At 31.7% G+C, this 27,761-nt stretch overlaps 4 protein-coding genes across 6 annotated transcripts; 2 read left to right on the forward strand and 2 right to left on the reverse strand.

The window, feature by feature from the left end:
• Nucleotides 1–652: 652 nt before the first annotated feature.
• On the reverse strand, nt 653–3,691 carry LOC111241038 (cinnamoyl-CoA reductase 1-like). The gene is made up of 6 exons (XM_022777429.1): nt 3,506–3,691; nt 3,227–3,396; nt 2,872–3,063; nt 1,439–1,601; nt 1,165–1,354; nt 653–852 (listed from the first exon to the last, which is right to left on the reverse strand). The coding sequence occupies exons 1-6, from the start codon at nt 3,624–3,626 to the stop codon at nt 708–710; spliced, it is 981 nt and encodes a 326-aa protein (XP_022633150.1). The 5' UTR covers nt 3,627–3,691; the 3' UTR covers nt 653–707.
• Nucleotides 3,692–8,290: 4,599 nt separating this feature from the next.
• On the forward strand, nt 8,291–10,509 carry LOC106756331 (phospholipase A1-Igamma3, chloroplastic). The gene has a single exon (XM_014638716.2). The coding sequence runs from the start codon at nt 8,499–8,501 to the stop codon at nt 10,011–10,013; it is 1,515 nt and encodes a 504-aa protein (XP_014494202.1). The 5' UTR covers nt 8,291–8,498; the 3' UTR covers nt 10,014–10,509.
• A 2,583-nt stretch (nt 10,510–13,092) lies between these two features.
• LOC106756332 (protein RETICULATA-RELATED 4, chloroplastic) lies at nt 13,093–16,371 on the forward strand. Its single transcript, XM_014638718.2, has 8 exons — nt 13,093–13,826; nt 13,914–13,982; nt 14,124–14,255; nt 14,359–14,412; nt 14,527–14,571; nt 15,008–15,144; nt 15,753–15,878; nt 15,974–16,371. The coding sequence occupies exons 1-8, from the start codon at nt 13,323–13,325 to the stop codon at nt 16,008–16,010; spliced, it is 1,104 nt and encodes a 367-aa protein (XP_014494204.1). The 5' UTR covers nt 13,093–13,322; the 3' UTR covers nt 16,011–16,371.
• A 2,209-nt stretch (nt 16,372–18,580) lies between these two features.
• On the reverse strand, nt 18,581–27,722 carry LOC106756461 (putative NAD kinase 3). 3 transcript variants are annotated; one of them, XM_022777448.1, is made up of 11 exons: nt 27,481–27,722; nt 26,705–26,852; nt 26,486–26,605; nt 25,413–25,597; nt 23,708–23,833; nt 23,478–23,572; nt 22,750–22,856; nt 21,835–21,908; nt 21,000–21,078; nt 20,538–20,845; nt 18,581–19,135 (listed from the first exon to the last, which is right to left on the reverse strand). In XM_022777448.1, exons 1-11 carry the CDS (start codon nt 27,505–27,507, stop codon nt 18,827–18,829), a joined length of 1,578 nt encoding a protein of 525 aa, XP_022633169.1. In that variant the 5' UTR covers nt 27,508–27,722; the 3' UTR covers nt 18,581–18,826. The 3 variants fall into 3 exon arrangements, with proteins under 3 accessions (XP_022633169.1, XP_022633166.1, XP_014494386.1); XM_022777445.1 differs by having other exon boundaries at nt 26,705–26,855; nt 27,481–27,721; XM_014638900.2 differs by having other exon boundaries at nt 23,720–23,833; nt 26,705–26,855; nt 27,481–27,719.
• Between the last annotated feature and the right edge of the window lie 39 nt (nt 27,723–27,761).

Here is a 27,761-nt window from a genome sequence, read left to right on the forward strand (position 1 = left end):
ATATATATATATATATATATATATATATATATATATATATATATATATATATATAAAATGTGTTTCCTCTTCTATTTAAGCAACAATTTTTTTTAGTAACATAATATACACTCATTTCACACATCTAACAAAAATAAAACAGTTTTAAAATAATAAATTTTTATATTTTTTCAGAAAAGAAAAAAAATAAAAAATAATAATATTAAATAAATATGAAAATTTATATGTGTCAAAATATTATTTTTTATTATTTTTTTTCAATTGTAATTATCGAAAAATAAGTTGCTTTTGGAAAAACGTTTTTTATGATTGGCCACAAATTTGGAATGAAAAACGGAATTATTTTATGATGGTGAAAGTCAAAGTCATCACTTAAAAATCACTTTTTTTTTCTCTTTTACAACTATTTAAATATAAAAAATTCTACAATCCCATAAGCAAAATAGAGGTATAAGTAAAAATAAAATTCACACAAAAAATAATAAAGTGACACATTTTTATATACACATACTAATACAAGAATAAAATATCATAAAAAATAAATTTTTATATTTTCTAAGAGAAAAAATAAAAACAATAAAATATAATATCATATGAATGTAAAATTTTTATATTTTTTAAGTACTATTATTGAATTCAAATTCAAACCTTACTTATTTTGCATTAACTTGAAAAATATTACTCATTCTTTAAGGAGATAACATGAACTAGAAGTCAAGAAGCTTCTTTTCTTTGAAACATTCAACTGTCTCCCTAAGGCTATCTTCCAAGGAAATAAACTCAATTCCCAAGCTCTTTGCTTTTTCTTTGGAAACCTGATATGTTGGTACAAATGGCTCATCATCTTCACACCTGTATCAATTCACAAGAAGGTCAAAAAATGATACATTTATTAATTTAAGAAAAAAAAATTGTATCTTTAACAATTTTTTTTACAATAATTTTACAACCATTTATATTACAGTTTGTTATTATTACGTTTTAAATATACTAACAAATAAAATTATAACACATAATTTATTTTAAAAAAAATTATTAAAATATCATCATGAGCATGTAAATGTTCAGTCTCCTAATCTCTCCCAAGCTCACTGAGTAATAAATTTCTCAACAATTTCAATAATCACAACAAAACTTATTTCACAGATAAAGTTCTAAACTTACTTGTCTGCAATCTGCAAAGTTGGGTACATCTGACCTAAAATATTAACAATTTCGGAAAAGTGTGCAACTCTTTCAACTAGACAATATCTTCCACTAGCTGAATCACTCTCATATGCCTGAACATGAGCATTTGCAGCATCTTTCACATTCACCCACCCAAAACTCAAATTTGGAAACAACGTTTTTGAACCTGCATCAACCAAGTGAAAGAGTTATCGGTTTGGGAAAATCTGCAGAGTTTTGTTGACAGAATGGTTCAGAAGATAATCATCACCATTGATTAGGTTTAAAATTCTGGAAGAAGTTTCGTTCATTTCTTGTTGCAACAGAGGCCCTATGGTCATTGCTGGGTTAATAACAATCAACTTAATGTCTTGTTCGTCCAAACATTTTCTGGCAGCATCCTCAGCCAAAGTCTTTCCAAATGAATACCATTTCTAAAAGTGTTTAACACTCAAAAATAAAAAACTAGTTACAAAATGTTAAATATATACACTGAAAATTATTTACGAGATTAATCTCTTATATTGAATATACAAATATTTAATACAAATAAGAAATAATAATAAATTAACTAAAGATAAAATATAAAATTAAAATAAAAGTAATATAGCAAACATTTTTCTTCAAGTTTGTACATATCGTATGTACCAAATTTGTTACTAATATAATTAATAAAGAGTTAGTAAAAATATTTGTTTGTACACTGGTATGACATCAAATTGTTAATGATTTATAAAGGCGATATAGAAGACAAAATAACAACTTAGAAAACAAAAAACAACTTAGAAGATTCCTCTGAGCAACAAATCTGAGAGGATGTTTCATATAAATATCTTCTAAATGTTGTTGAGGAATACATGGTTGATATACATATATATGAACAAGTCATCTTTGCCATGGGAGAAAAAACATATATGAACAAGTCAAACACAATTGTGACAAAAGAAAGTTCAAAAAAGACAACTGCAGAAGAAGTCATTGATGAATGAGAAAGAAACCTTAAAAATTCAAGATTCTCCTATGAAAGCACTTGTAAAAGGAAAAAGAAAACAACCTTAATGTTTTGCATAGCTACTTGGGAGGAGACGGTATGTGCGACTACGCACAACAAACCTAAAAGAGGAAAAAGTGTAACATCGAGAAGAAATGGGACATGCTATACACAGAACGAAAAAGTGAGCAAATACACAACTTAAGCGTTGAGGCTATGACAGACGACAACACTGCTCTATGGTGCCACCGATAATGGTAGATGGCATCGCTGCCGACAACAACGAGTGTAGTGGGAGAGGCAAAATCCATTTCCTCAAAGAACTCGATTCTCATACCATGTTCAATATAATAAAAACTATCTATGATATTAATTTTCCTTATCTTAACTATACATATAACTTACTCTATTTTTAATAAAAAAATATGAAGTAATCCAAAATACATATAAATAATAATAATAATAAAAGGATAATGATATTTAGACAATATTTTTTTTACAACATTTGAACATCATCTACGTGTCATTCTGTTATTGGTCCATGGTGGTATAATTTTGGACCAATCACAGAATGATACGTAGATGATCTTCAAATATTTAAAAAAAAATGTTGTCTAAATATCATTATCCAATATAAAATAAGATAAAAATAATATATTAAAAAAAACAAACACAAATTACAATTGTTTAGAAAGAAGAAGAATGGCACACACCTCATTTTCCCTTAAGATGTTTGGATCTGAAAACCAAGTTTCATCAACTACAACCTCGGGAGCTCGAGGCCTTCCATTGTACGAAACCGCAGCAAAAGAAGAAGTTAAAACTATTCGTTTCACTGATGTCGATTTTGCACATGATTTAACAACGTTAAGAGTTCCTTTAACCGCTGGATCAATTAACTCTTTCTGAAATAAAGAACAACGTTTCAAACTGAATCATCATAAAACCAATCAGATAGAAAATGCCCATTCAACAAAATTCAGTCTTTATATGTGAATTTGCTGAGCTACAAAACCATCTGATGAAAATGTGCATTACTGGTATTTCAAAGTGAATAATGAAATGAACCTGTGGGTCGTTGACTATGGACTGAACCGGTGAAGCAGTGTGAAAAACACCATAACAACCCTCAAAAGCATCGTCAAATGATCCTTCTTCTAGAAGATCTGCCTTATAGAGATGTAACCTTTCCTTTGCTCCATCAAGTTTCAGCAAGTGGTCAACCTTTTCATGATTAGCTGCATATATCAATAAGCACAAGATCCATCATCCATATATATATATATATATATATATATATATATATATATATATATATGGTTAATCGAAAGTGAAAGAGGAGCTAACCTGGGTTACGAACAGTAGCTCTGACAGTGTAGCCACGTTGGAGAAGGAATTTGACGATCCATGAAGCAATGAAACCAGAAGCTCCAGTCACACACACAACTTTTTCTATGTTGCTGCTCATCTTCTCTTCCTTAATCAAACACCTTGCTTTCAACTTATGTCTGCTTATTTTCTACTTCAAGAGATTTCATATCATTCATCATTAAAAAACACATACTTTAGATCTAAGATCAAGTTTCAATAAAGACCCTTTTATAGTAATTAGTTTCTACGTGCTGTCAGAAGACTTTATAAAAAATAAATCTTCACTACAAAAATCGGTTATTTTAATGAGTCAAGAATCGATTCTTTCGTTCCTTTTTCTAATTTTCAAAATAAACACGAACCCTAATTCGTCAACATGGCCTACTTTATTCAATAAATTAAAAGCGACTTGCTTTTTAACAAATGTTTTCATTACCATGTGCCATGCTGACCATTTGATTTTTTTTTTCTTTCCTTTTTATCATAAATATGAACTGCCCTGTTGAACTACTCACACCATTGCAATTGGGCAAAATTTTAAATTTAATATTAAAAGTGCATTTCAAAAAGAAAAATATTTTTTTAACAATTTTTTACAATTATTTATTTGATTGTTTGTGATTCATCCGTTTCAAATATACAAATTTATAAAATAGTGATATATAATTTATTTTCAAAAAATTATTAAAAAATAAGCTGCTAACTATACTTTCAAAAAATCTTAAATTGCTAAAAGTCATTTCAAAATAAAATTTAAAATCCCATTGAGATTTTTTTTTTCTTATGTCGGTATTTAAGGGTCTGTTTCAGATATCTTTGCATTTTTCCTTTTAATGTTTTCTTAGAATTTTAGAAGCTTACGTTTCTTCATGGATCTATGCATTTCTTTTCTTGGATGATGCTTTTGTTATTTTGATGTATAACAAAACTTTACTTTCGTTGAGATTCAGTAGATTACTTGGGATTTTACGAGGGCTTGATTAGATTGTTATTAAAATCTAGTCCTTATATTATTATTTTCGACTTCATGATGATATATAAACACATGCGTGAAACGCACGTATATCCAATTTTATCTTACAATTATTAAAAACTAGTTATTTTAATTATTATTAAAATAAAAATATTATTAAATTAAAAAAAAAAAGATTAATTTTTAAAAAATAATTATAAAACATAGATATTACATAGATACATTGCTCGTGGTTAAGATAAGATTCGAACAAAATAAGTAACAAAAGTGAGTTACGCTCCCACTAAAATTGGCATGTTGGTTAGAGTTTTCAGTCTATAAATCTGCTTTATTTTGTCTTTTCTAGTTCGTTAAACTAGTAGATCAATAGCAGGAAGGAATGGAGCTAGCTAGTTTGTTGGTCTACTTTTTAAATTAAAATTTAAAACAAAAAATTAATTTAAAATATAATTTTTTCTATTTTCTCCTTGCATGAGTCCTTTTTGCTTGTATGACATCTTTGAGTCATCAATATGAATAGGCATTAATGGATGCTTTTATGTATAGATAGATCTTGTGTGGTTTAAGGTAGTTTGGAATTCTAGAACATCTAGAGTTATTTTAGGAGAAGGGAAGACAATGAATTGTTTGAATTATGTTGATTTTAATTTAACTATATGTTTAATTAAATTTGAAATGGTTGAATTTAAATGGAAATTCGTACTCATTAGTACTGAAAAATATGTCAAATAATAGTTGAAATGTATTAATCAAATGACCCTTAAATTAGTTTTGGTTAAGTATATTTATATGGTCACCTTACAAATTTTTGATGAGCAAGAGAGGATTTATTTTGGAGTGATTAATGAAAGTCGTTGATGTAAAATTTATGGTAAATTGAATATTCATATTTGAACTTCTACTGAGTTGCTAAGTTTAGGGATTATATATAAGTTTGTGATAGATAGACAAGTTTGAATTCAGTGGTGGTATTATAAAATCATGAAATGAGTTGGTTTGTCTACTTTTATTTAGTTCAAATTAGTGTTAGAAGGTGGAGTTAGATCTTATTGAAATTATTGGTATGATTGGCTTAAATAGGGTCTCTCACGTGTATTGGAAATCCTAGAATTTGAAACTTGTTTTAGCATGCTTGAATTGCTTAAGGATATGCTAGCTTGATATGTTTATAATTGTATAATTTTCAAATTGATAAGTATAAAATATCTTGACAAGTGTATTGAGCTAAGAAGAGTGCAAATACTATTTTGTACAATTTAATGATTTGAAATCTCACATTCTTGCAATATTTGTGATAGTGTTGAGCAAGGTTTAGGGGCATTGGGTGATAGTTTTAACTTTTACAATTTGTGGCTGTTTTTCGTGATAGGATGTTGAGTGATGGTTTCTGCTATGCAATGCACTCAAGTTAGAGAGCCCTAACAGCCTTAATGTTGAGAGAAAGCTTTCAACGCTAAGTGCTCTCAAGTTGGAGAGCTCATTGTGATGCCAACACTGAATGTCAGTATGCTCTAAGCACTCTCTTGATAGTGAGCTTCTGCGATATTAGTGTTGGGCGTGCCCTGTTCACTGTTGAGCATCAATCTTCATTGTTTTTTCTATTTTGTTGTTTTGTTTATCATGTGATTTTGTGATCTTTTAATTAATGGGTTATGATATTATCGATGTCTATACACTTGATGTGATTGATGTTATTGTGGAGATTGCTTAGAAGGAAATCTTATTGAATGTAATTATAATGTGTGAATTGATATGAGGAGTCTGGATTAGAGGTTTATCCTGGTATTCTAATAATTATTCAAGCTTATATAAATTGGATTGAGTTATGTGGTGAAAGGGATAGGAGGTCCTGGTCTAGAGGTTTTATCTTGATTGAAGATTGTTGAGGAACTAACATTTTGTATGATAAAATCCATTAATAATGGCTCTACAGAGTAAGAGAGACCACCATAAGTGTGAGACTGCCTAAAATCACACATCGTTGACATATCCAAATAATTAAGTCTAGAGTCTACTTGGTGTGAATGATATCTTAATATTGTTTAGTTTGATGTGCTTGGATGATTCAATTAAGGTGTTATTTGATCGTATATATTTTATATGCTATTTATTTATTTATAAATTAACTTACCGTTTTTGTGTCTGGTTGGTTTGTGTTTTGTTGTTTTTCTTATTTTGCAATGATCATTGTGACTGGTGTGAACAAATGGAGACACATATGCGTAGTGACATTTCTTATGAACGAGGAGTCATTTGTCCAAGTTGTAAGAGAAGTCATTAGATCAAGTTACTTATAGTCTCAAGATACAATGTCACGATATCAAGAAAGATATATTATTATAGTTCTATCTTTGAAAGACAAAATAATATACCATATATCTTAGATATGTTGTTGATTATTATTATTATTATTATGAAATATCTTATTTTAATAATAATATGTTATTAAAATGAGATGGTACAAAATGTATTATTACTTGATTTAATAAGTAGGTATAAAATAGATTATATTACCTAAAAAAGTTAATGTTATCTTTTATTATGATTAATATTACCAAGTGAGAAGAAATCAGTGAAGAGTATAAAGTTATATATTTCAAAATTATTGTTCTTTTTTAAATTTGTAGGGTCCTTAATATTATTAATTTAATGATAATATTTTAAATTAATAAGCATTAAAAAAATAATGTTATGTTAACAAAAAGTGTTATTGTTGTAAAACCACATACCCTTATATTAGAATAATAGAATTTTAAGCACTAGAAAAGTTTATTTCCTCCAATCATTTTTATAAAATAAAAAAAAAAAAAAGATATTTGGTTATTTTAATTTTTTTCATAATCATAAGAATTTTTTAGTTTAATAAATAATAAATGTATAAAACAAATGCATTTAGGAGCATGAGATTGCGAGGAGAAGGTTGCAGTGGTCGTTTAAATCCCTAAGAGGTGATGTTATTCGTCAACCTGCCTCCAATCGAATATCCATTTATAATCAACCAAATTTACGATAAATCAAAATCGCTTAAGTAGAAACAACTAACAAGAGGTGGTAAATCTTAACTACCCCTAAGGTCTTGTTCACTTGAGTGGATTTGATGGAGAGTAATTGAGTGGATTTGAGAGAATTTGAAGGTAATTTTTTGTTGTTGTTTATTTGAGTGAATTTGGAGGTAAACGAGTATGAATTTGGAAGTAAATTTTTTTAATCTACCATATAAATTAAATCTTACACTAATTCTCACAAACTTTACTTCCAAATCCAGTCTCTTTAACCTCCAAATTCACTCAAATAAACAGCAAAAAAAATTACCTTCAAATCCACTCAATTACTCCCCTCAAATCCACTCAAGTGAACAAATGTTGTTCCACAGACAAGTGGATATGGGTGTCATTTTTAAAAAAAAAAAATTGTGTTATATATATATATATATATATATATAGTTTAATTAATTAATTAATATTTTTAATAGAATAAATTAAAATAATTATTGTCTCTATATAAAATTTCTTCATTATAATTAATAATTAAAAGTTGATCTGTGGGTATTAATAATTAACAACATTATTATATAATTTTCCATATATTTCAAATAATATAAAATAAAAAAATATTTTTTTAAATTATTTTTTATTTTAATCCGTCTTGTTCCACTTAAACATTTCAATTTGACAAGTCAAATAGAATAAACGAGGACGAGGATAAGCCAACGGAATGAAAATGAAACTGACCAAAGCTTGACGTATCATCAGGACCCAGACCTAGAGTGACAGTGTCATCATGGTCCAGACCACACAACTTTGTATAATGGAGCGTACTAACATTCTACAAAGGAACGTGTTTCATTCACAAAATGTTTTTCTTCCCACCATCCCATCCTTAACCTACTGCACTATCCTATGCCATAGACCTTCCTCTCTCTCGTTCTCTTCATTTCTTCTTCCTCATCATTCTTATAACTCTTTTCTGCAACTTCATCTTCTTTAAGCATCACTCATGGCTTCTCTTCTGCTCTTCAACAACCTCCAATCTCCTCCCCTTTCACCACCACACGCCACCACCTTCAACAACACACCAACCGCAACCCTCTCATTCTTTTCCAAAGCCAAACCCCCATTCATCCTCAAATGCTCTTCTACCTCAAACCTAACCCCAAAAATGGACCAAGAAGACGTCGAAGGAAAAGAACAAGAAACGTTTGATTTTGAGGCTCCCTTGAGCCAAGTGTGGAGGGAAATCCAAGGCATGAAGGATTGGAAAGGGTTGATAGAGCCAACCATGAACCCTCTCCTCCGACGAGAAATAATCCGGTACGGGGAACTGGCACAAGCATGCTACGACTCCTTCGACTTCGACCCTCATTCCAAGTACTGCGGAACCTGCAAGTACCATCCCTCCCACTTCTTCCACCAACTCAACATTCCCCACTCCGGCTACACCATCACCCGCTACCTCTACGCCACCTCCAACATCAACCTCCCCAACTTCTTCCAGAAGTCCAACGTCGCCTCCGTCTGGAGCCCGCACGCCAACTGGATGGGCTACGTCGCCGTCATCACCGACAAGGAACACATCAAACACCTTGGTCGCCGGGACATCCTAATTGCATGGCGCGGAACAGTCACCTACGTCGAATGGATCCACGACCTCAAAGACATTCTTCGTCCCGCGCTCTTCTCCAGAGACCAAACCATCAAGGTGGAATCTGGATTCCACGACTTGTACACCAAGAAAGAAGACTCCTGCACCTATTGCTCTTTCTCCGCTCGCGAACAAGTACTCTCAGAGGTTAAACGTCTTCTTAACTACTACAAAGACGAAGAGATAAGCATCACCGTCACCGGGCACAGTCTCGGTGCTGCCTTGGCCGTTCTGAGCGCGTACGACATAGCCGAGGTTAGGTTAAACGTGGTTGGCGACGGTCGCGAACGTGTTCCCGTGACGGTGTTTTCGTTTGCAGGGCCTAGGGTTGGGAACTTGAAGTTTAAAGAGCGGTGTGAGGAGCTCGGGGTGAAGGTTCTGAGAGTGGTGAACGTGCACGATGTGGTACCCACCGTGCCGGGGATAATAACGAACGAGAAGTTTCGGTTTCAGAAGTATATAGAGGATGCGCTGTCGTTTCCGTGGAGCTATGCGCACGTGGGGACGGAGATTGCGTTGGATCACAGAGAGAGTCCGTTCGTGAAGGGGAACGTGGATCTGGTGAGTGCGCATAACTTGGAGGTTCATCTGCACCTCGTTGATGGCTACCATGGGAAGGAGAAGAGGTTCTGCTTGGCGTCGAAGCGTGACATAGCGCTTGTGAACAAGAGCTGTGATTTTCTCAGGAGTGAGTACGGCGTTCCGCCGCACTGGCGGCAGGACGAGAACAAGGGGATGGTGAGGGGCGGCGATGGGCGGTGGGTTCTGCCGGAGCGCCCCAGATTGGAGGCTCATCCACCAGACATGGCCCACCATCTACAGCTAGTGTTGGACAACCACCTCGCAGGTCAGCAATTAGAAACCACTTAACATGATGTTTAAGAAAAAATACAGTGTAAAATATGTTCTGATGATGTTTAAGAAAATATTAACGTGTGTTTTGAAGAAAATGTATATTGGAAATCAATAAAAAAAAAAAATCTTTCGAAACATTAATTTTCAACGTACAAACAAATTACACCACAAACTGTTTACAAATTTTAATAATAAAAATTGAAAAAGTTTATACATAACTATAAAAGGGTGACTGTAGAAAATAAAGAAATATATTTTCGATTACGGATTTATTTATTTTATTTAACTACAGGAAAACGTTGTGGAAAATTATTGCAGAAAAGGAATAAATAAATAAAAAAGAAACACGTTTCCATTCAGAGCAATAACGACAAAAATAAGTGGTCCATGCATAAGATTAGATAGTCACCATGTTCTTCCACCCCAAGGGTTTTAATATCATGACCCACTGAGAAATGCTTGAGCTGTTGTACCCAAATTCGATGACATTACAAGTCAAACTTTAATTTTTAATTTTTATACCATCATATAATAATTTGTGTTTGTAAATTGTTAGGTATAATAGACTGTTAATTTGACCGTAATTATTTTAATATTTTAACCAACAATAATTTGTTGTTTTGTAACATAGAACTTGTCAATCCATATATTAACCCATCTTGGTTGAATCATGAATGTTCTATTATACTTTACTTTCATGTTAATCTTACATAACATATATTATATAAAAGCAACACTTTTTTTTTTAGTTTTATTTGTATATGTTATGAAATTTTTATGTTTATGGATTGAGAAAATATTTCTAACTAATTTAGTTAATTCAGGAAAGAAGTGAGTTTGGTTTCTTAGGAAGAAAAAGAAAAAAAAGAATAAGTAGACAGAGAAATAATAATAATTAAATCATAATATTTATTGATAAATTTTGACTTTTTATAATTATTGATAAATCTATAATTTTTTATTTATAATTTATTGATGAGTATTTTATAAACAATCTTATAGTCATCCATAATCAATTACTAATGAATTTTCCTTCTATGCATGAATTTTACTTTATAGTAAATCCATTTTTTTATGTTACCTTAATTAATAGATTCTTTATGTAATTGTTTTAAAAATTTAGGAAAAGGTTTAAAAAATTGCAATTTATCTTCTCATAATACGTTGTTTATAAATCAAACATATCATAACACAAATGCAGTCTAATATAGACTTGTTATTGAAAGTGAGATAATGAAACTTGATATAGGAGAAGAGAAAAACTTATCCTAAATGAATATCAAGGAATCTGAGAATGAAACTTTAGAAAATTAAAGAGAAATCTGAACAAATTTAAAATATTTTTAATTAAAACCAAATGGAAAATAACCAATTAATTAAAATTATAATTTACACCTTTAATTAATTAAAACCATTAAACTTTATTACTTTTTAAAATTATCTCGACTTAACATAAAAACGAATCTCGCATTTAATGTTTCAAAATATATTTTTTACCCAATTATTAAATGTAATCAGAACATATAGACATAATAAATATTTGTTACAGTATTATCTAATTATAGATTGTCATTTATAACAAGTCTATTAATTTTTCATTTGATTTTTCTGATGTATACTTGAAATAATTTCTAAATAATGGACAGTATAATTCTTTTTACTTCACAATACACCAAAAAGATTATTTATTATGTATTTGATTTTCATTCAATTCGTGGTTGTTGGCTAAAAAAAAGGCGTCCATCGATCCACTATAACAAATAAAATAAAATAAAATAAAAATAAAAATAAAAATAAAGGTCAAAATAATCTGAATTGCAGTCATTAAAAACTGTTCGAATTTGATTAAGTTTAATATTATTTTCAAATTTAATATCATTTTCAGATTGACTCGTAATAATATTTTTTATTTATTTCGTATTCAATCTAAACCGAACCACGCCATCCTTAGATAGACTAAGTGAATACATGTAAAAGAATAATGCGTAAGATGATGCTAAAGTCAATGATGCATTCCATTTTATAATTGAATAATTAAGAATATTTTCTTTAAACAAAATAAAATATTTAAAAATTAATTTAACTTAAATAAAGATGACGAATAAATTCTAGGATTGTGATCAGTGATTCAGTGGCCAGAAAAAGTTGTGTCAACAGTGAGAAAAAAGAATAATTTTTAACATAGTGCAAAAGCCAATGATATGTTCATTTTATAATTTATCGAATAATCAATCATATAATAAACTAGGTCCCATAGAAATCACTAAATTCAAATATTTAATAATGATTTTCACAATAATCAGTTTTCACAAATGGTTAAGAAATTTCGATCATAACTGCATTATAAAAAAATATGAAAACTAATAAGAACTACTTTTATTTAAAGTATTTAATATTTAAGTTAATTAATTTTAACATTTTTTATTTGAAATTTTAATATAAGTAAATTTTACTTTTATGTATATACATATATATATCACTTTAATTGAAACATATATTTACCACATTTAGAATATTTCAAATCAATCAGGAAGACAATAAAATATAAATGAATATTTTCCGAAATTTAAATCAAAGATTTATAATTTATTAATTACTTAATTTTAAAAGAGTCATTAAATGCTTAAAACTTAGTTAACTAAATGAGTTAAGATTCAAATCTCAAAACAAAAAGTGATTGGATACTTTCCCATCTAATTTTTCACGTGAGATTAAACAAAAAAGATAAAAAAAAAATATTTAAGTATGAAATGAGATGTATTTATGGTGTCATAATATTTTAAGGAAGGATAGACGAATGAATGAAAAAGATACTGTTTATTGCTTAGTGGTCGGTAAACTTTATGAAAAAGAAAGATAAAATAAAAGAAAAAAGTTAAAAAAAAGGAAGGTTGTTAGGGTAGGTATGGTGATAACAGACTGAGTAAAAATATCTACAGGAAAGAAAATATTGTAAAATTAAATAGAGTCTAAAAAAAGTAAAAATAAATTTTGAAACGAGAGAATTTAGGAAAAAAAAGTAAAAATAAATTTTGAAAAATAAAATAAGAATTTAATTTGGTATGGTGGGAACAAAAAACCTAAGAAGTAACGCCCGTCGCGTTCTTCAAGTGCAAACGGAGAAGCCAAACGCTACAGCAAATTTGTCGGAATATTAAATTTTCGCACTACAAAGCCAAAAACATCAACAGCAAAAGTAGAAGACAGCAACATACCTAGGATTTATCACTCATTCCTCTGTGTCTGTTTCTTCCCAAGAGGAAGAAAAAGAAGAAGAAGAAGGAGGAAGAGTGAAGGGAACTGAATCAACAGTACCAAGCAACAATGGCGATCGCTTTCTCCTTCTTCACTGCGCCCACTTCATCTTCATCTTCATTCTCTTCTTCCAAAGCCGTTCCTTCTCTTTCCCTTTCTTCCTCCCTCAGCATCCGCATCCCGCGCCGGGCGGATCGCTTTTTCCCTCTCCGCTCCACAATAGGAGCTTCTGTTGGCGGATCCTTCGGAGGACACGGTGGCGGACATGGTGGTCACGGACATGGCGGTGGTGGCGGCGGCGGTGACGACGAGCACGCCAATGAGGGAAGGAACGAGGCCTTGATGGTCGTGGCGGAGGCGGGGAGGGCGTTGGAGAGCGTGCCGGCGGATTTGGCGGCGGCGATAAAGGAGGGAAAGATTCCGGCGGCGGTTGTGACGCGGTTTTTGGAGCTGGAGAAGTCCGCGTTCTTCCGGTGGCTGCTTCAGTTTCCTGGTTTCAGAGAGCGCCTCCTCGCTGATGATCTCTTCCTCGCGAAAGTCGCCATGGAATGCGGCGTTGGCGTCTTCACCAAGGTTTCTGTTCTCTCTCTTTCCCTTCTCTCCGGTCACACTTTCAACATCGATTTGCCGTATAACTTCTTGTTGTGTTTGTTTGTTTAGACTGCTGCTGAGTACGATCGAAGAAGAGAAAACTTTTTCAACGAGCTCGAAATCGTCTTCGCCGATGTGGTACAGTTTTTTTATTTTTTCTGTTGATTCTCGTGTTGTACATTCGACATTTAAGAATGAATCTTGTGTTGGTTTGTGTGAAATGTGGATTGAAGTTAGCGGCTTAACAGCCCTTTTTTCATGTACTGTTTTTGTTGTTAGGTGATGGCCATCATTGCAGATTTCATGCTGGTTTATCTTCCTGCGCCTACTGTTGCGCTTAGACCGCCACTCTCAGGCACTGCAGGGCCTATTGCTAAGTTTTTCCATGGCTGCCCAGATAATGCTTTTCAGGTTTTTATAAATATATCCAATAGGTTTTGATTACTTTCATAGTTTTGCTATCAAATGTTGGTGTTTATGCATCTCATCTCGTGTTCCTGATTTCCTTCAACAGGTTGCTCTGTCTGGGACATCATATTCATTGATACAGAGGATTGGTGCAATTGTGGTATGTATTTCAATTTAGTAACTTCTGAGTTATTTATCTTGCAATTTGAATCCAGTTTTTCCCCTTTCGTTTCCCGTGACTAATTGCTGTATATAATGTGGTTGCCTTGCACAGCGTAATGGGTCTAAGCTTTTTGCTGTTGGTACTGCTTCATCACTGGTTAGTTCCTGTCTTCCCTGGAAATTTTCCTGTTCTTTTCTGGTTTGAGAAGTTTTTGCATCGCTTGATCTCTCTTCCCCGCAAGTTTTATGAGAATTTATGGATATTTATGTATTAACCGTTACCAGAAGAACTAAGGGGGCTCGTGATTTGGCAACTGAGTTGACTGATGCAGTCTTCTCATCTGCAAAACTTGACTACTTGAGAGTAGTACAAAGAGTCTAGTCTTAGTGTTTTCATTTGAGTAATGAGTATGATCCTAGTTAGAGCTAGCACTGCATTAATGTTTTCCATGGATCCATTTTGTGTACTACAATACAACCTTTTCTTTTAATAAATAATCCTGCCAACTGGTTTTGACTTGAATGTTCTACATGTGACTGGAATCAATTGACTTCAGACCCTAACATATGTACTCCATTTTGTATTCCTTCAGGTTGGTACTTCTGTGACAAATGCCTTAATCAATGCAAAGAAAGCAGTTAAATCTTCGGAAGGGGAAATTGAAAATGTTCCCATATTGTCTACCAGTGCTGCCTATGGTGTCTATATGTCTATTTCTAGCAACCTCAGGTAAAAAAGAATGATGTGGCTTTTGTTTCGAACTTGCTCTTGCCTTTGTTCATCTGTATTTTTTCACTAATTGTTATTACAAGATTTAGAAAAGTTATTTCTCTACCACCAAAAGGAGTCATTGATAAATCAATTTGATAAAATATCATCAATATTATTATAATGTGAGGGCTAACCTAACCATAGTTGAATAATTTACATCAGTTGCTTGTCATTGTTTATAATGTTGACTCATTGTCATCCGATTATGGTCAAGCATGGCAATATATCATAATGAGTTGCTTGGAAAGAAGGGGCTTCTCCGTTCTCTGGTCCTATTTTAAATGTTTCTTTACTATGATAATCAACATCTAATAGACTGATAAAGCTACTGGAAAAGTTACAAAATCCAGATGATTGTAAGTGGTATTTGCACAATTTATGCTGCATAACTTTCTAAAGAAAGTTCACTTTTATAAACTGTTCTCTTTGCCATATAAAAGTATGTAATCATTAGTCTTTCTTTTACTATTGCATTAAAACTATGCTCTCACCAGTTCATTCCTCAGCAGTAATTTCATATAAACTGTTGTTTAAAACGTCTACTAAGAATCTGATTTTGCTGACAGGTATCAAGTAGTTGCTGGAATTATTGAACAGAGGCTTTTGGAACCTTTGCTGCATCAGCACAAGCTAATTCTCAGCGCACTGTGTTTTGCTGTGCGAACTGGCAACACGTATTTGGGTTCACTACTGTAAGAAATCTCATGCCTTTTCTGAATACTTTTTAGAAGAGCTTTGCTTGTTGGTAGAGGTTCATGTGTGTGTGATCTGTGATTTTCCTTGACAGGTGGGTGGATTATGCTCGTTGGATAGGTGTTCAGTAGGCTCAAGACCAAGATTACATGACTTGGATCTTTCTTCGTTGAGTAGATTTTTCTCTAGATTTTCATTTGCTTCAGAAGTAAACATCACAAAACCTGTTTCTTTTCTGCAGAGGTTTGGTTGTAGGATTGTTATCTCAATAGGTTTTCGTTCTCTATTTTTACATGCTCATCACTGAGTACTCTCTGCGTATTCTTCTTTGTACAAGTTTCCTCATTCAATAATGTGATGAGGATATGAAATAATTTATTTTTGTTATCAGAACATGATTTGACAGTTGATGAAAGTTGAAAATCTTGTGATTACAAGATACACAACAAGTATTTTGATGCTACCACAAGCTATCATTTCCAACTTAGCCTACATTTTGATCAATTCCCTGTATTTGTTTGGTAGAATCATTATCATTATGCCACTCACTTGCAGAACTCTGAATATCAATATGGCTATACCTTAGGAATCTTTATGCATTTGCTCTCTTTTGATGAATTTTTTTTCTGACTAATTTGTCTTGTTCATAGATTTGGATCATTTCATATAATAATACCTATTGTTATTGTTTTTATAACAAATTTAACAAAATAATGAAAAATATATGAAGATGTAATTAAAGAGAATAAATAAATGAATTAATGGAATTTCTTTTTTATCTTTGTAACATTGTCCATACTTTGTTTTTGCATTTTTTAGATAGCCAGTTTTTTTTCTCTGTCCTTGTGATTTTGTCTAGACACGTCACGTGTTCCAAAAATATGATGAACAAGACGTGTTAGGATATTTAGAATTTTCCTATTTAAAATATGCAGGAATATAAACAAAAATGGAAGTTTTTAAAGTTAGGGTAAAAACTCAAAAACAATTGACAATTTTACAGAGATGACAAAACAAAACATCATTATCCGAAACAAAATTTATAGATAATATTAAAAAGAGGCTTTTTCTGGTAATGAGAATTTTAGCTTTTTCTGTCAAATGAGAAGTGTTGTCTTGAAAAGATAATATGATACTTCCAAAAAGAAAAAGTGGTTGCAGATTCCACTGGTCCAAACGAGAATCCTGCTTGTTAACTATGAATATTATAATTTTAAATATTTATTATAAGATGGCTAAAATGTTCCATTACTGTAAATTTAATGATTTTTTTTTTAAATCAAGGGGTTAATGTTTCAAATATAAGAAGAATGTGAATTTTTTTTATCTCAAGAAAAATATGTATCTTAATGGGTAAATTTTGGATGAAGAATCCTTCGAAAGAGTTTAAAGAATTTAGTTTATAAATATTTTGAAAGGGGAAAATGATGATTTGAGATATAGAAATATTAATAAAAAGGAAACTTGATTCTTACAATTAAAAATTGAAAGATTAAGTTTAAGGGAAAAAATACATTGAAAAAGGTAATACTGCAACATTTTTTGAAAGCAAATTTTTAGAGTTATTATATATCTCTGAAATAGGCCTAAAATGTTTGCAGTTTTTGTTTTAATCAATGTATTTTCTAATTTAAAATTATATATACGAGTTTCTGTAAGTAGATATTTGGGTAGTCTTAAAAGGCGTCAGTTATTGTTCTGTTTTGATCTATTCCTTCATAAATATTTACTAAAACAATAAAAAAAAGAAAAGAAAAGAAAATTAAATTGACTTTTTCAATAAATTAAAATTAACTTTTACTCAAATTAAAAATATAATTATGTCGTTTAACTTTTTCAAAAGTAGAAATATATAAATTTATTTAACTGAGAAAAAGTTTATTTTTCTTCTCTATAAATGTCCATTGAGAATTCATAAATACTTTATTATTAGCTGCTATATGCTGTCTCCCTCTTCATTTTATTTCACTTTTATCAGTCACACAAATATATTTTGATAATTGCTTTTTAGTACAGAAGTGATATATTGATTTCTAAGGAATTATTAATAAATTGATTTTGAATTGTTATTTTTAAGTCAAGCATTGTTTACGATTCATAAAGTTGTTTTTAAAGTAAAGTGACTGTAGAAAATAGAGATAATTAATCAGTGAATTGGCGGAAGAAGTCTTCCAAAATGACTTCACTGAATGAAATATAGAAAAATAGAATTATATTGCTAAAAAAAATCATTTAAAATGTTTTTATAGTATATATTTTTATCTAATATATTAATTTATTTAATTATATTATGCTTTCATATAATTGTTAACTAATTTTGAACCTTTTAAGGTTCAGACACAAGTTTTTATATTTACTAATTTATTTTTAATTTAAAATTAATTATAGTTGAAATATTTTTTTTCCTTTAAAAAACTTATTCGTTAGCTGGATGAAAAAGATAAGGTAAAATAGTGAAAATAAGTGATGAAAATAATATTTAATTATTTGATATATGAAAGTAAAAGTTAATGAAAATAGAATAAAAGTTATATCTATCTTTCCTCTTCTTTTTTTCTATTTTTTCAACCAAACTGCTTTAATTTACAATTTATTCCTCACCTATTTTCTTTCATCTTTTTTTTTCTGTCTACCCAATTTCTCTTCATACTAAAAGTGGTGACAAATAAGAACCGTCATTGAAAAATACTTTGGCAAAATATTCATCAGCTATTACTAAAAGGTTTATTCATATTTAAATGAACTGAAGAATAATCCATATTCATCTCTTTCTGAAGGAGTGAGTATACATACATTATAAAATAAGAGAGGATAAGGTGTAGAGGGGGATGATTTAATCTAAACTACAACTATATGTAACTATGGAAAAGGTACTAAAATTGAAGTTGCTTCTAGATATTGTTGATGAAGAAACTAGCCAGTTTCCAACTACAATGATATAATTATGTCATGTTTCCCTAGGGCCATCAAATGATTGTGTCTTTCTCAAATTCCAATGGAGACCTTCATGAATGCTGCGCAAAAAGTCATTTGTAGAATCATCCAAACAAGCCGTAGGAACAGGCCATGGAGCCATGCTGCATACCAGTGCATCTCCAGGTGCTAATTGCTTCCTGTCTTTTCCATCAAATGATGCCCATGCAGGGCTTCTGCTGTTGAATGGTACTTGCACCCTCAAAGTCACGTGCTCTGGAAATATCATTGGCCTAAAAGATAGAGAATGTGGGCATATTGGGGTGAATAAAATACCTGGAACCTGCAAAAAAGACTCAGTTTCAGATGAAGGTGGGGAATTATTATATTTATATTTAGTTCTAGACAAGTAAAATGAAGAGTTAACTATGTTTTTGGGTACTTAAACTATAATGCAATTTTAACTTTATCTCAAACTTTGATCTGGTTAGATCTCTACTTAGAAAATGCACAGATGAAATTCTTTTGGCGTAAAAGTATTAATTGTTTTTTGACGTGACAAACAACAAATTACATTAAATGCAATCCATAAATTCTCCTACTGTCAACTTCTTAGAAGTCAGCATGATTCACCATTTGTCATGCCAAAAAAGTGTTAACACTTTTGAATGAGAAAGAGGACTACGTCTATGCATTTTTTAAGAATAGAAACTTAACTGAATCAAAAAATAGTTAACACCTTTGAATGAGGAAGATGACTGTATCTATGCATTTATTAATAATGGAAACTCAACAAAATCAAAGTTTGAGACAGAAAAAAAAAAATCACGTTATAATTTAACAAAACAAGAACGTAGTTAACCCTAAAATGAAATAAATCAATTAGCTTCGTGATTATGTCACACGAACAATAAGGTTGATGTGAATGTGACTTCATACAAAGTAAATTTCTATGGAAGTTCAACATATATAGCTGATTTCATTCCGAGACACTGAAGATACCTTTTTAATGAACTAACTTTTAGTAGATGTTATTCAAATGCAATTAGTCCAGAAAGGAATTCTACGTTCATTCTCTAGTTTTGACTTGTGTGAGATACTTAATTCAGAAAAATAGAAAATCAATCTAATAAAGTTTGCTTATTTTGAAATTCAATTTTATTTGTCCAATTTTCAAAGTTACATTTTTCACACTTTGGGAAGAGTTAATTGGAAGGTGGTCCAAGTAAAACTCTGTTCATTTATCTACAACTGTTTCTGCCAAATTGCTTATTTTTCCCTCAGTTAATAATTCTAGAAATCTTCGGGAGACTCTAACAACCGTCAAGAATTTCCCCTGAAACAAGTGACATACTGGCACTACATAATTCCCTCCCAAAGCTGAAATTCCTTGCACTGAGCTCCCCCAAGAACTTGATCAAATCAAAGCTGCTATTGTAAAATTCATTTCACAGTAAAGTCCCACTAAAATCACAACGATTTATTTTCTTGGATAATCACCATACCCATGTATTACAAAGGAAGCAGAAAATCTATAGCTTCAACCTTAATAACATTTTTCGTAAATATTTACATCCATTATATATTTTAAGACCGAGAAAAAAACTTTAATTTAAGAGAAGGATTGACCAAAACTTCCGTTGTAAAATATTATCTTTATTAACCAAGATAAAACACTATACCAGAGAAAAAAATTTAAACTCTGCAGTCAAGGTTTACGAATAAGAAGCTATTCATCAAAGTACCTGTGGATGAACCATTGATCCTCCAGCTGCTAAAGAATATGCTGTACTGCCAGATGTAGTGGATAGGATTAATCCATCTCCTTGCACACACGTGACAAAGGAGTCGTCACAGTAACATTCCAAATTTGTGAGGAAAGAAGATATTCCACGATCAATTGTAACCTCATTTAGAACAAGCATAGGTTCTTCAGTTTCATATTCATTTTTAGCTGCTTCTCGTATAACATGACATTGTAAACGATGCCGTAACGTGATACTAATGGGGCCCTTTAAAATTGATTCAAGGCATTCTTTGTAATGTTCACTATCTGAAGGATGGTTAAGTTCAATTTCCAATTAGAAATGAAAACAGATACTATAATATAATAAAAAGGTCCCGAGGGACAAAATAAGTTACTCTGGTAGTATCTTGATCTATCTTCTAAAAAAAGATAATATATATAAATAAAAGTTGCAGGATACAGAAAGGGGTCATAAAGCCAAGAGACCCTAAAGAAAAGGGGACAATGGGAGGCACTGGCCCTTTGAACATAGATGCTGCCTGCACATTTAGTACATGATAGTTATTAGTCAATGTCACTACGCAAACCAATATACAACACATAATATGATAGGTAAAATAAAGCCAAGTATCATATCGAATTACTAAACTCTTTAAGAATGAATAATCCACTGCCAGAGATTAATAGTACTAAAGATACCCCATCCTGAGTCTAACAGTCGTTATATTCTTAGAAAATTCAATCCAAAAGGACAAGTTATAAAAATCCAATATCAGTAATTAATTAAATGAACTTTAAACTCTTAAGATGAAAAGGTTTTTTAAGTCATTTACTACACTATGTAAACGCCTATTCAGACTTACCTCAACATGATATCATTCCCTCCAAACTATCTCAATGCATAGAATCATTCACATAAATAAAGCAACAAGAAATATATATATACTATTACTGCTAATAATAATGAACTAAAAAATCAACAACTGAAAAAGTGCTTAAACTTCAGACATTAGTAATATGGATAAAATACTGGAAATCCCCAAGTTTCTTTGGTGCAATTTTCTATTATTCACAATGCCTATTGGTTAAATTTTAAGCAAATAATTTCTGGCTTCTAATCATGTTTTATGTGGAAAAGTTGACAGGTTTCACTTTGAAAAGTGAACCTTTCTAGATTTGGATCAGAGATAGTTTTTTTCCGAGACAAAATAAAGGAAATTAGTAGCTTGAATGTGTATTAGAAATCTGTGCTGTTTTCATACGATGATAAATTAATTTAAATAGATCTCACGTACCCATAGGACAGTACCATCTCCACCAAGAGTTACCACGAGGTCAACCTTAGTGTGCAGCATCAAAACTTCCTCGTCTACACAAAAATGTCATTGTTCAAAGAATTATAATTTTCAGAAAAATAAAGAATGCAAAATAGTTTATTAAAATAATAATAAAGGATATATTGTATGAAGTAAAATTCCTCATCTTATTCCAAATAGGACACTGTAATACAATATACAAAACACGATTTTCTTAATCTAAAATCATTATTTGCTCCAAAAAATATTCATTAACAGTTATAATTTTCAGAAAAATAACAGTAGGCATAATAATTTATCAAAATCAAAGAATGGCGTATGAAGTGAAAATCATAATGTTATTTCAAATAGGAGGCTGCATTACAAAAGGTAAAACATGATCTTTTAATATAGAATCATATTATCCGCTTAAAAAAATTATTGATTCGGGTCTGTCAACTCAGCTAAACTCAAATAATCTTGGTCTGGTGCATACCAACGGTAAGTAATGCAATATGTGCATGGTAGCTTATTGAAATAGCAAGTAAACATTTTGATACAAAATGAAGGAATGAAGACATAAGACATAATTTACTTGACTACTACGTTTCATTTAGGATCACAATAGCCATCAGCATTCTGCTTTATATGTCCGTTATTCCAATAGAATGAAGACACAAGACATATAATTTAGATAGCAGATGACACTTAAGAGTTTTGGGATGCAAAAAGGAATAGTCAATGAAAGAATAACAGAGAGAAGACTAAGGTAGGATAATAGACAACTAATTTGACTTTAGGCAAGTGTGTGTGTGTGTGGGGTCAATCCTCCAAAGATAACCTTGGTGTACTAGCCAGAAAAGTTTGTGAAGGTGATCAAGTGAAAAGTGTCCTTTTATGAATTTAATTGCTTACCATCTTTCCAGGTTTCTACAAAATTAAAGTATGATGATTCTGCCAAAAGCTCAACCCTGACACGTGGTTCTACATAGATGTGCAGATTCTTTTGCTGCCTCAACCATCTGGGAATGATAAAAAAGAAGCACACAGTAGATTTAAATGAAGGTTTGCCGTTAGCTGAAATGGTAAAATCAAAATAAAGTTTCTGTTCTGTATAACTGGTTATTCACTTGTACCAAAGACAAATACATCGAAGGATAAAAAGGCACGGGATAGATGTAAATAATACATAATGAAAATTGGAGTTAAACTTGAACATAAACAATCTTCACTTAGTCACATCAAACTCATAAAAATGAATTGCAAAGTTACGCTAACTTAAATTTTGCACGAATCTAGTGAGAGAATAAAATCTTAACCACCCATTATGATTGAAAGTTAAGACTATCACATTTTCATGTGCATAAATAAGCAAGCACAGAAAGCTCTTCCATCTTAGGCCAAGATCTTTATGTTCTCTTAACAACTGCTAAGAAAGAATGAATGACAGACACCATCAAATGTAGCAAGTTTTGTATAAAAATGTAAAATGAGTTTTGAGATCTATTATCAAAATTAATTTCCATATCAGCATATTCCTTACTTTCATGAAGAGTTTCAATCTAAAATTGGTATTATATTTAAGGTAAACCCAACTTTGGGAGACCTAAACGTCAAAACAAACAATATATTAGAGTTCATACCTAACCATTTCAGAACACAGAATTTGAACTGAAACTGAATTTGGTTTGGTCAATATGAGCACTGTCTGTGGGCATGATTGCCATTTCAAAGAGATCTGAAATAAATAAACTTCTTAATTAGACAATATACGAGTATAGCCATTGTAAATTTAGAATCAGCTTGACAACAAAGTTTATAAAAAAGGAGACAAGATTGTCGGTCACAAGAGTAATAAAATCAAATCACCCACAACAAGAAACACCTGCTTACTACTGCGCTGTGCAGTGGTTATATTTCCTCTTTCAAAAGAGACAATGTCATGTTTGTACTGGTCACTTTGATCATCTTTGCAGAACCATGAAAGTTTAAATGAAGCCTGCTCGAGAATAAAGAAATAAATTAAGACTAATTAGCTTGAGCAGCAAGGAAGCGAAGCTCATGAATTGCAAATTTAGCAGGAGACAATAAGAATATTATTTGGAAGTAAAAATAGAAGAAGGTGCCTTAGCACAGACTTTTAAGTTTAAATATATGGAATAAATATGTAGAAATTAATGAGGATGTCACGCACAAGATACTTGTGGGATGCATAAAATAGAGAAAGAGGCATCTGCAAGGAAGAAAAACAAGACTTATGACATGGAAGGTCTAGTGCACAAAAAGAAAAATCCCAAGTTCGTTACAAAGGGAGGACAGGTGGCTACCAATTTGCAAATCATGGAGCCAAGGAAGAGTAACAGAAAGAGAATATCAAATACCATGGTACAGGATTCTGTTAGTTAGGAAAATTGTGCTAATTCTCAAACCCCTCAGATTTCTTTCTGTTTCTCGAACCCTTTGAGTATTCCCTTCCTTCTCAGGTGCAATGGCAGGAACGGAATTACGACTGTGACTCCTTCTAGCATCCCTCCATTCCTTACAGTGCAGCTTTTATGTTCGGACTTATTTACTGATTGTTATTGTTGGATGATTGGAATATAGTATTTAAACAATAATAAAAATTCCACGTATATCCTCTGATATTCTGAGATTTAAATTTAAGTTCTATCAGCATCAAGGGTTATTGTGATCACAAAGTCCCGACAAACTCAATGGCAAGCTTTTGCATTGCTATAGGTCTGACTATGTTATATGATAGTAAAGTCAGACTTTAGAGGCAAAATAAGAGAAAGGTGAAAGTAGCATAAATGAGAATATTCAGTCGGATGTGTGGCCACACAAGAAAGGTCAGGTGGTTATATACAAGAAAAGAATGTGTAGCCACTGATTGAGGAAAAGATGATAGAAAACCGATTGAGTTGGTTTGTACATGCACACAATTGGCCATGAGAGGCATTGGCGAGAAGAGTATATGGCACAATTTTTAGTCCTGTACAAAGAAGGAGATGGAAAGGAGCTTGGAATAAATTGTCAAAGGAGATCTAAAGATAAATAATAGTCTGGAAGCTCTGACTTTTAGCAAAGCTGAATGACATTGTGTGATTTATATATGGCGAATCTCTGTCAGACAAAGTTTTGTTGGTTTGTTAAGGTTGGGTTTGTAATGTTAAGAGGCACACCAAAATTAGCAAACTACAGCAAGGATATGAATTAGTTACTGGCAGGACAAATTTGTAAAACATGTGGTGATGGTACTTGTACGATGTCATGGAAAAAGGTGCACAAAAATATTTAGTAGTAATTTGCCTAATTTTACACCAGTAATAACATTACTAGTTAGTAGTTAACCCAGCTGTCATTTGAATGTAAAGGCTCAACAGATTGTGGTGTTCTGAAGAGTCATATCTGTTCAGTCTTATGGATGTTTGACCATGACAAATGTAAAAAAAAAGAGGCTAGACAAACACATACACAGAGACACAAATATTTAAAAATAAACAATACCAACAGGACACCGTGGTGTGATGGGTTGATCATATAGCCCAATTTGCTTCAATCGTGGAGTTATAAAATACCTTTTTGACTATTTTGGAATCAGAACTGGGTGCTCCATCCTTTAGAACCTCATGGGAGCAAATACCATTCCTTGAACAACATTTTCCAGACTGTCCATTGGCTACATTACATGATGTAGGTTGTTTGGCAGGGCTATTTGTCCTCATATCATCAAGATCAGCCTGATGCTCAAAACATGATTTTTCTGTAACAAAAACAAACAGCAAACAGAAATTACAAACTTCCAAAGTTGAGATATAGATAGAACATCGCATAGAAGAAGAGATAGAAACCACATAATGAAATAGGCCACATGGAAACATAAATATAGAAGACACAGAAAATTAGAAAATTCTAACATTCACATTTATGCTTCAATCACTATAACTTTAAAAAATTTCAGTATTGCCAGTGGACCTTCGTAGAAATCAGAAGCTTAGAAGGTATATATTAATATCCAAAATATTTAATCATTTACTTCCTTGAGGTCAAGATTCAGATCATCAATCTAACTTTTTTGTAACCTTACAAAAATAGGGGTATTATATTTTCATCAGTGGAACTTCTGAAAAATATAATATTGTGTCCAATGACCATGAATACACAGTGAAATCAAGGGAAAACTGTCACGCTAAGAAAACATGCAATGAAGAAAACTACTCCATATTTAGCAAAACATTTCAACCGTAAAAACATACAAAAAATGAAGCCAGAAAAGTACTCTCTTCGAGAAAGTAAAAGTAGGCTTCATCGCTTCTAAACAGCACAATACAACTAACCAAAATTCTAATCAGTAAAAGACAGAAATTCCATAGCATAAAACAGATACTTGAGACAGTAATTTTGGATAACATGATGGGCACGAAAAAGGATAATAAAAAATAACAGACAATGTATGTAACTGAAATACGAGAACAGAGTTGACAAAAAGAAATAAATTGTTCATCAATCAACAAGTATAAGAGAGCATGATCACAGTTAAGTCAAAAACAGATGAAAAAGTTTATTTTCCTTTTGCAATATCAACCGCTACAGAATGGAAAATTTTAAAAAATAAAAAATCTTCATCTTGTAGTTATTCAGTGATTAGAACCTGCATGTTCAAACTTCAGATTCCGATCCCTCTCCAGCTCAAATTTACGTTTCCATTCAGCAGCCTCGGCTTGAGCAGAAGCTTTCCCTTCAGCAACTTGCCTGAGAGCCTTTGCAACAGCTAGAAGGAGTTCAAGACAAAATAAGGACAAAGATCTTTGCATCAAGATCATGTCTTGTTGCAGTTGATATTAATAATTTGAACAGAATACGATCATACTTCTTAAAGCTTCAGAGAACTCTATAAGATGATCATCTGATCCCTGGATGGGAGATTGAAGAATCTCTTCCACTGCTTTTTCAGGGAATAGAGAAAAGGAATTGACAAAACCATTCTCAGCCTGTGAGCATGACATGCTGGTATTTCCCTGCTGCATAAAGTAAATCAGGCAAAAGTCACAAAACAAGAAATATACACTTGTCACAAATTCTGATATATCTGAAACTGAAAGCGCTGCCCTTTGAAGCAGTGAATATTTGAACTTTGGTTGTGCTTTGATTGATTACAGCTTGAACATGCAAATGACCAGTAGGTATCCATATTGGCATATACTTCTCTGTGTCAGAGAGATAAAAAGGTAGCACAGACTGACAAGAAGAGTAGTGGTTTACAACTAATCCCACCTAACAATGAATAAATTTTATTCGTACAAGCAATCCTACTAGACTGATCCTACAAGTAATGAGGGAAATCAAGATCAATTTTGACTCTAACTCATTTTTGGGCATCCCACTTTCATTTTCCTTAAAAGCAATAGTATGAAAAGTGTAGCAAATTGTAACAGTAAAGGATTCCCGGCTCCCAGATTCCAGGAGCACAGCTCCAAACCTCAAAATGAGACACAAAACAAAGCATCCTAATTAGCAAACTTGCTAACGAAGAAAAACCCTATCAATTCATGACCCGAACCAACCAACAATTAAGATTAAAAAACATAGAAATTGAAACTGAAATTAAAAAGATAATGAAATTAACGAAGATAGGAATTAAATTACCGAAGAATTGAGCTTGTTTGGAGCCATCAGAGGGAATGGAGAAGACGGAGAACAAAGGAAAATGAATAATTGGGATCCCTTTGTCTCGTTTCTGCTCCAACACAATACAAATTACAATCCAAAGTGTCTGAATAATTTTGACCTTCAAATTCGTTTACTTATATTTATATATATATATACATACAACTCAACGCAGCGCCAAGGCACATGCTGTTTCTGTACAATAGATTAAACTTTTCGTTCGAATTTGGAACAACCCAGAAACAGTGAGGTTTTCAGGA

This window comes from Vigna radiata, chromosome 2 (genome assembly GCF_000741045.1).
Source record: "Vigna radiata var. radiata cultivar VC1973A chromosome 2, Vradiata_ver6, whole genome shotgun sequence".
Lineage (NCBI taxonomy): Eukaryota > Viridiplantae > Streptophyta > Magnoliopsida > Fabales > Fabaceae > Vigna > Vigna radiata.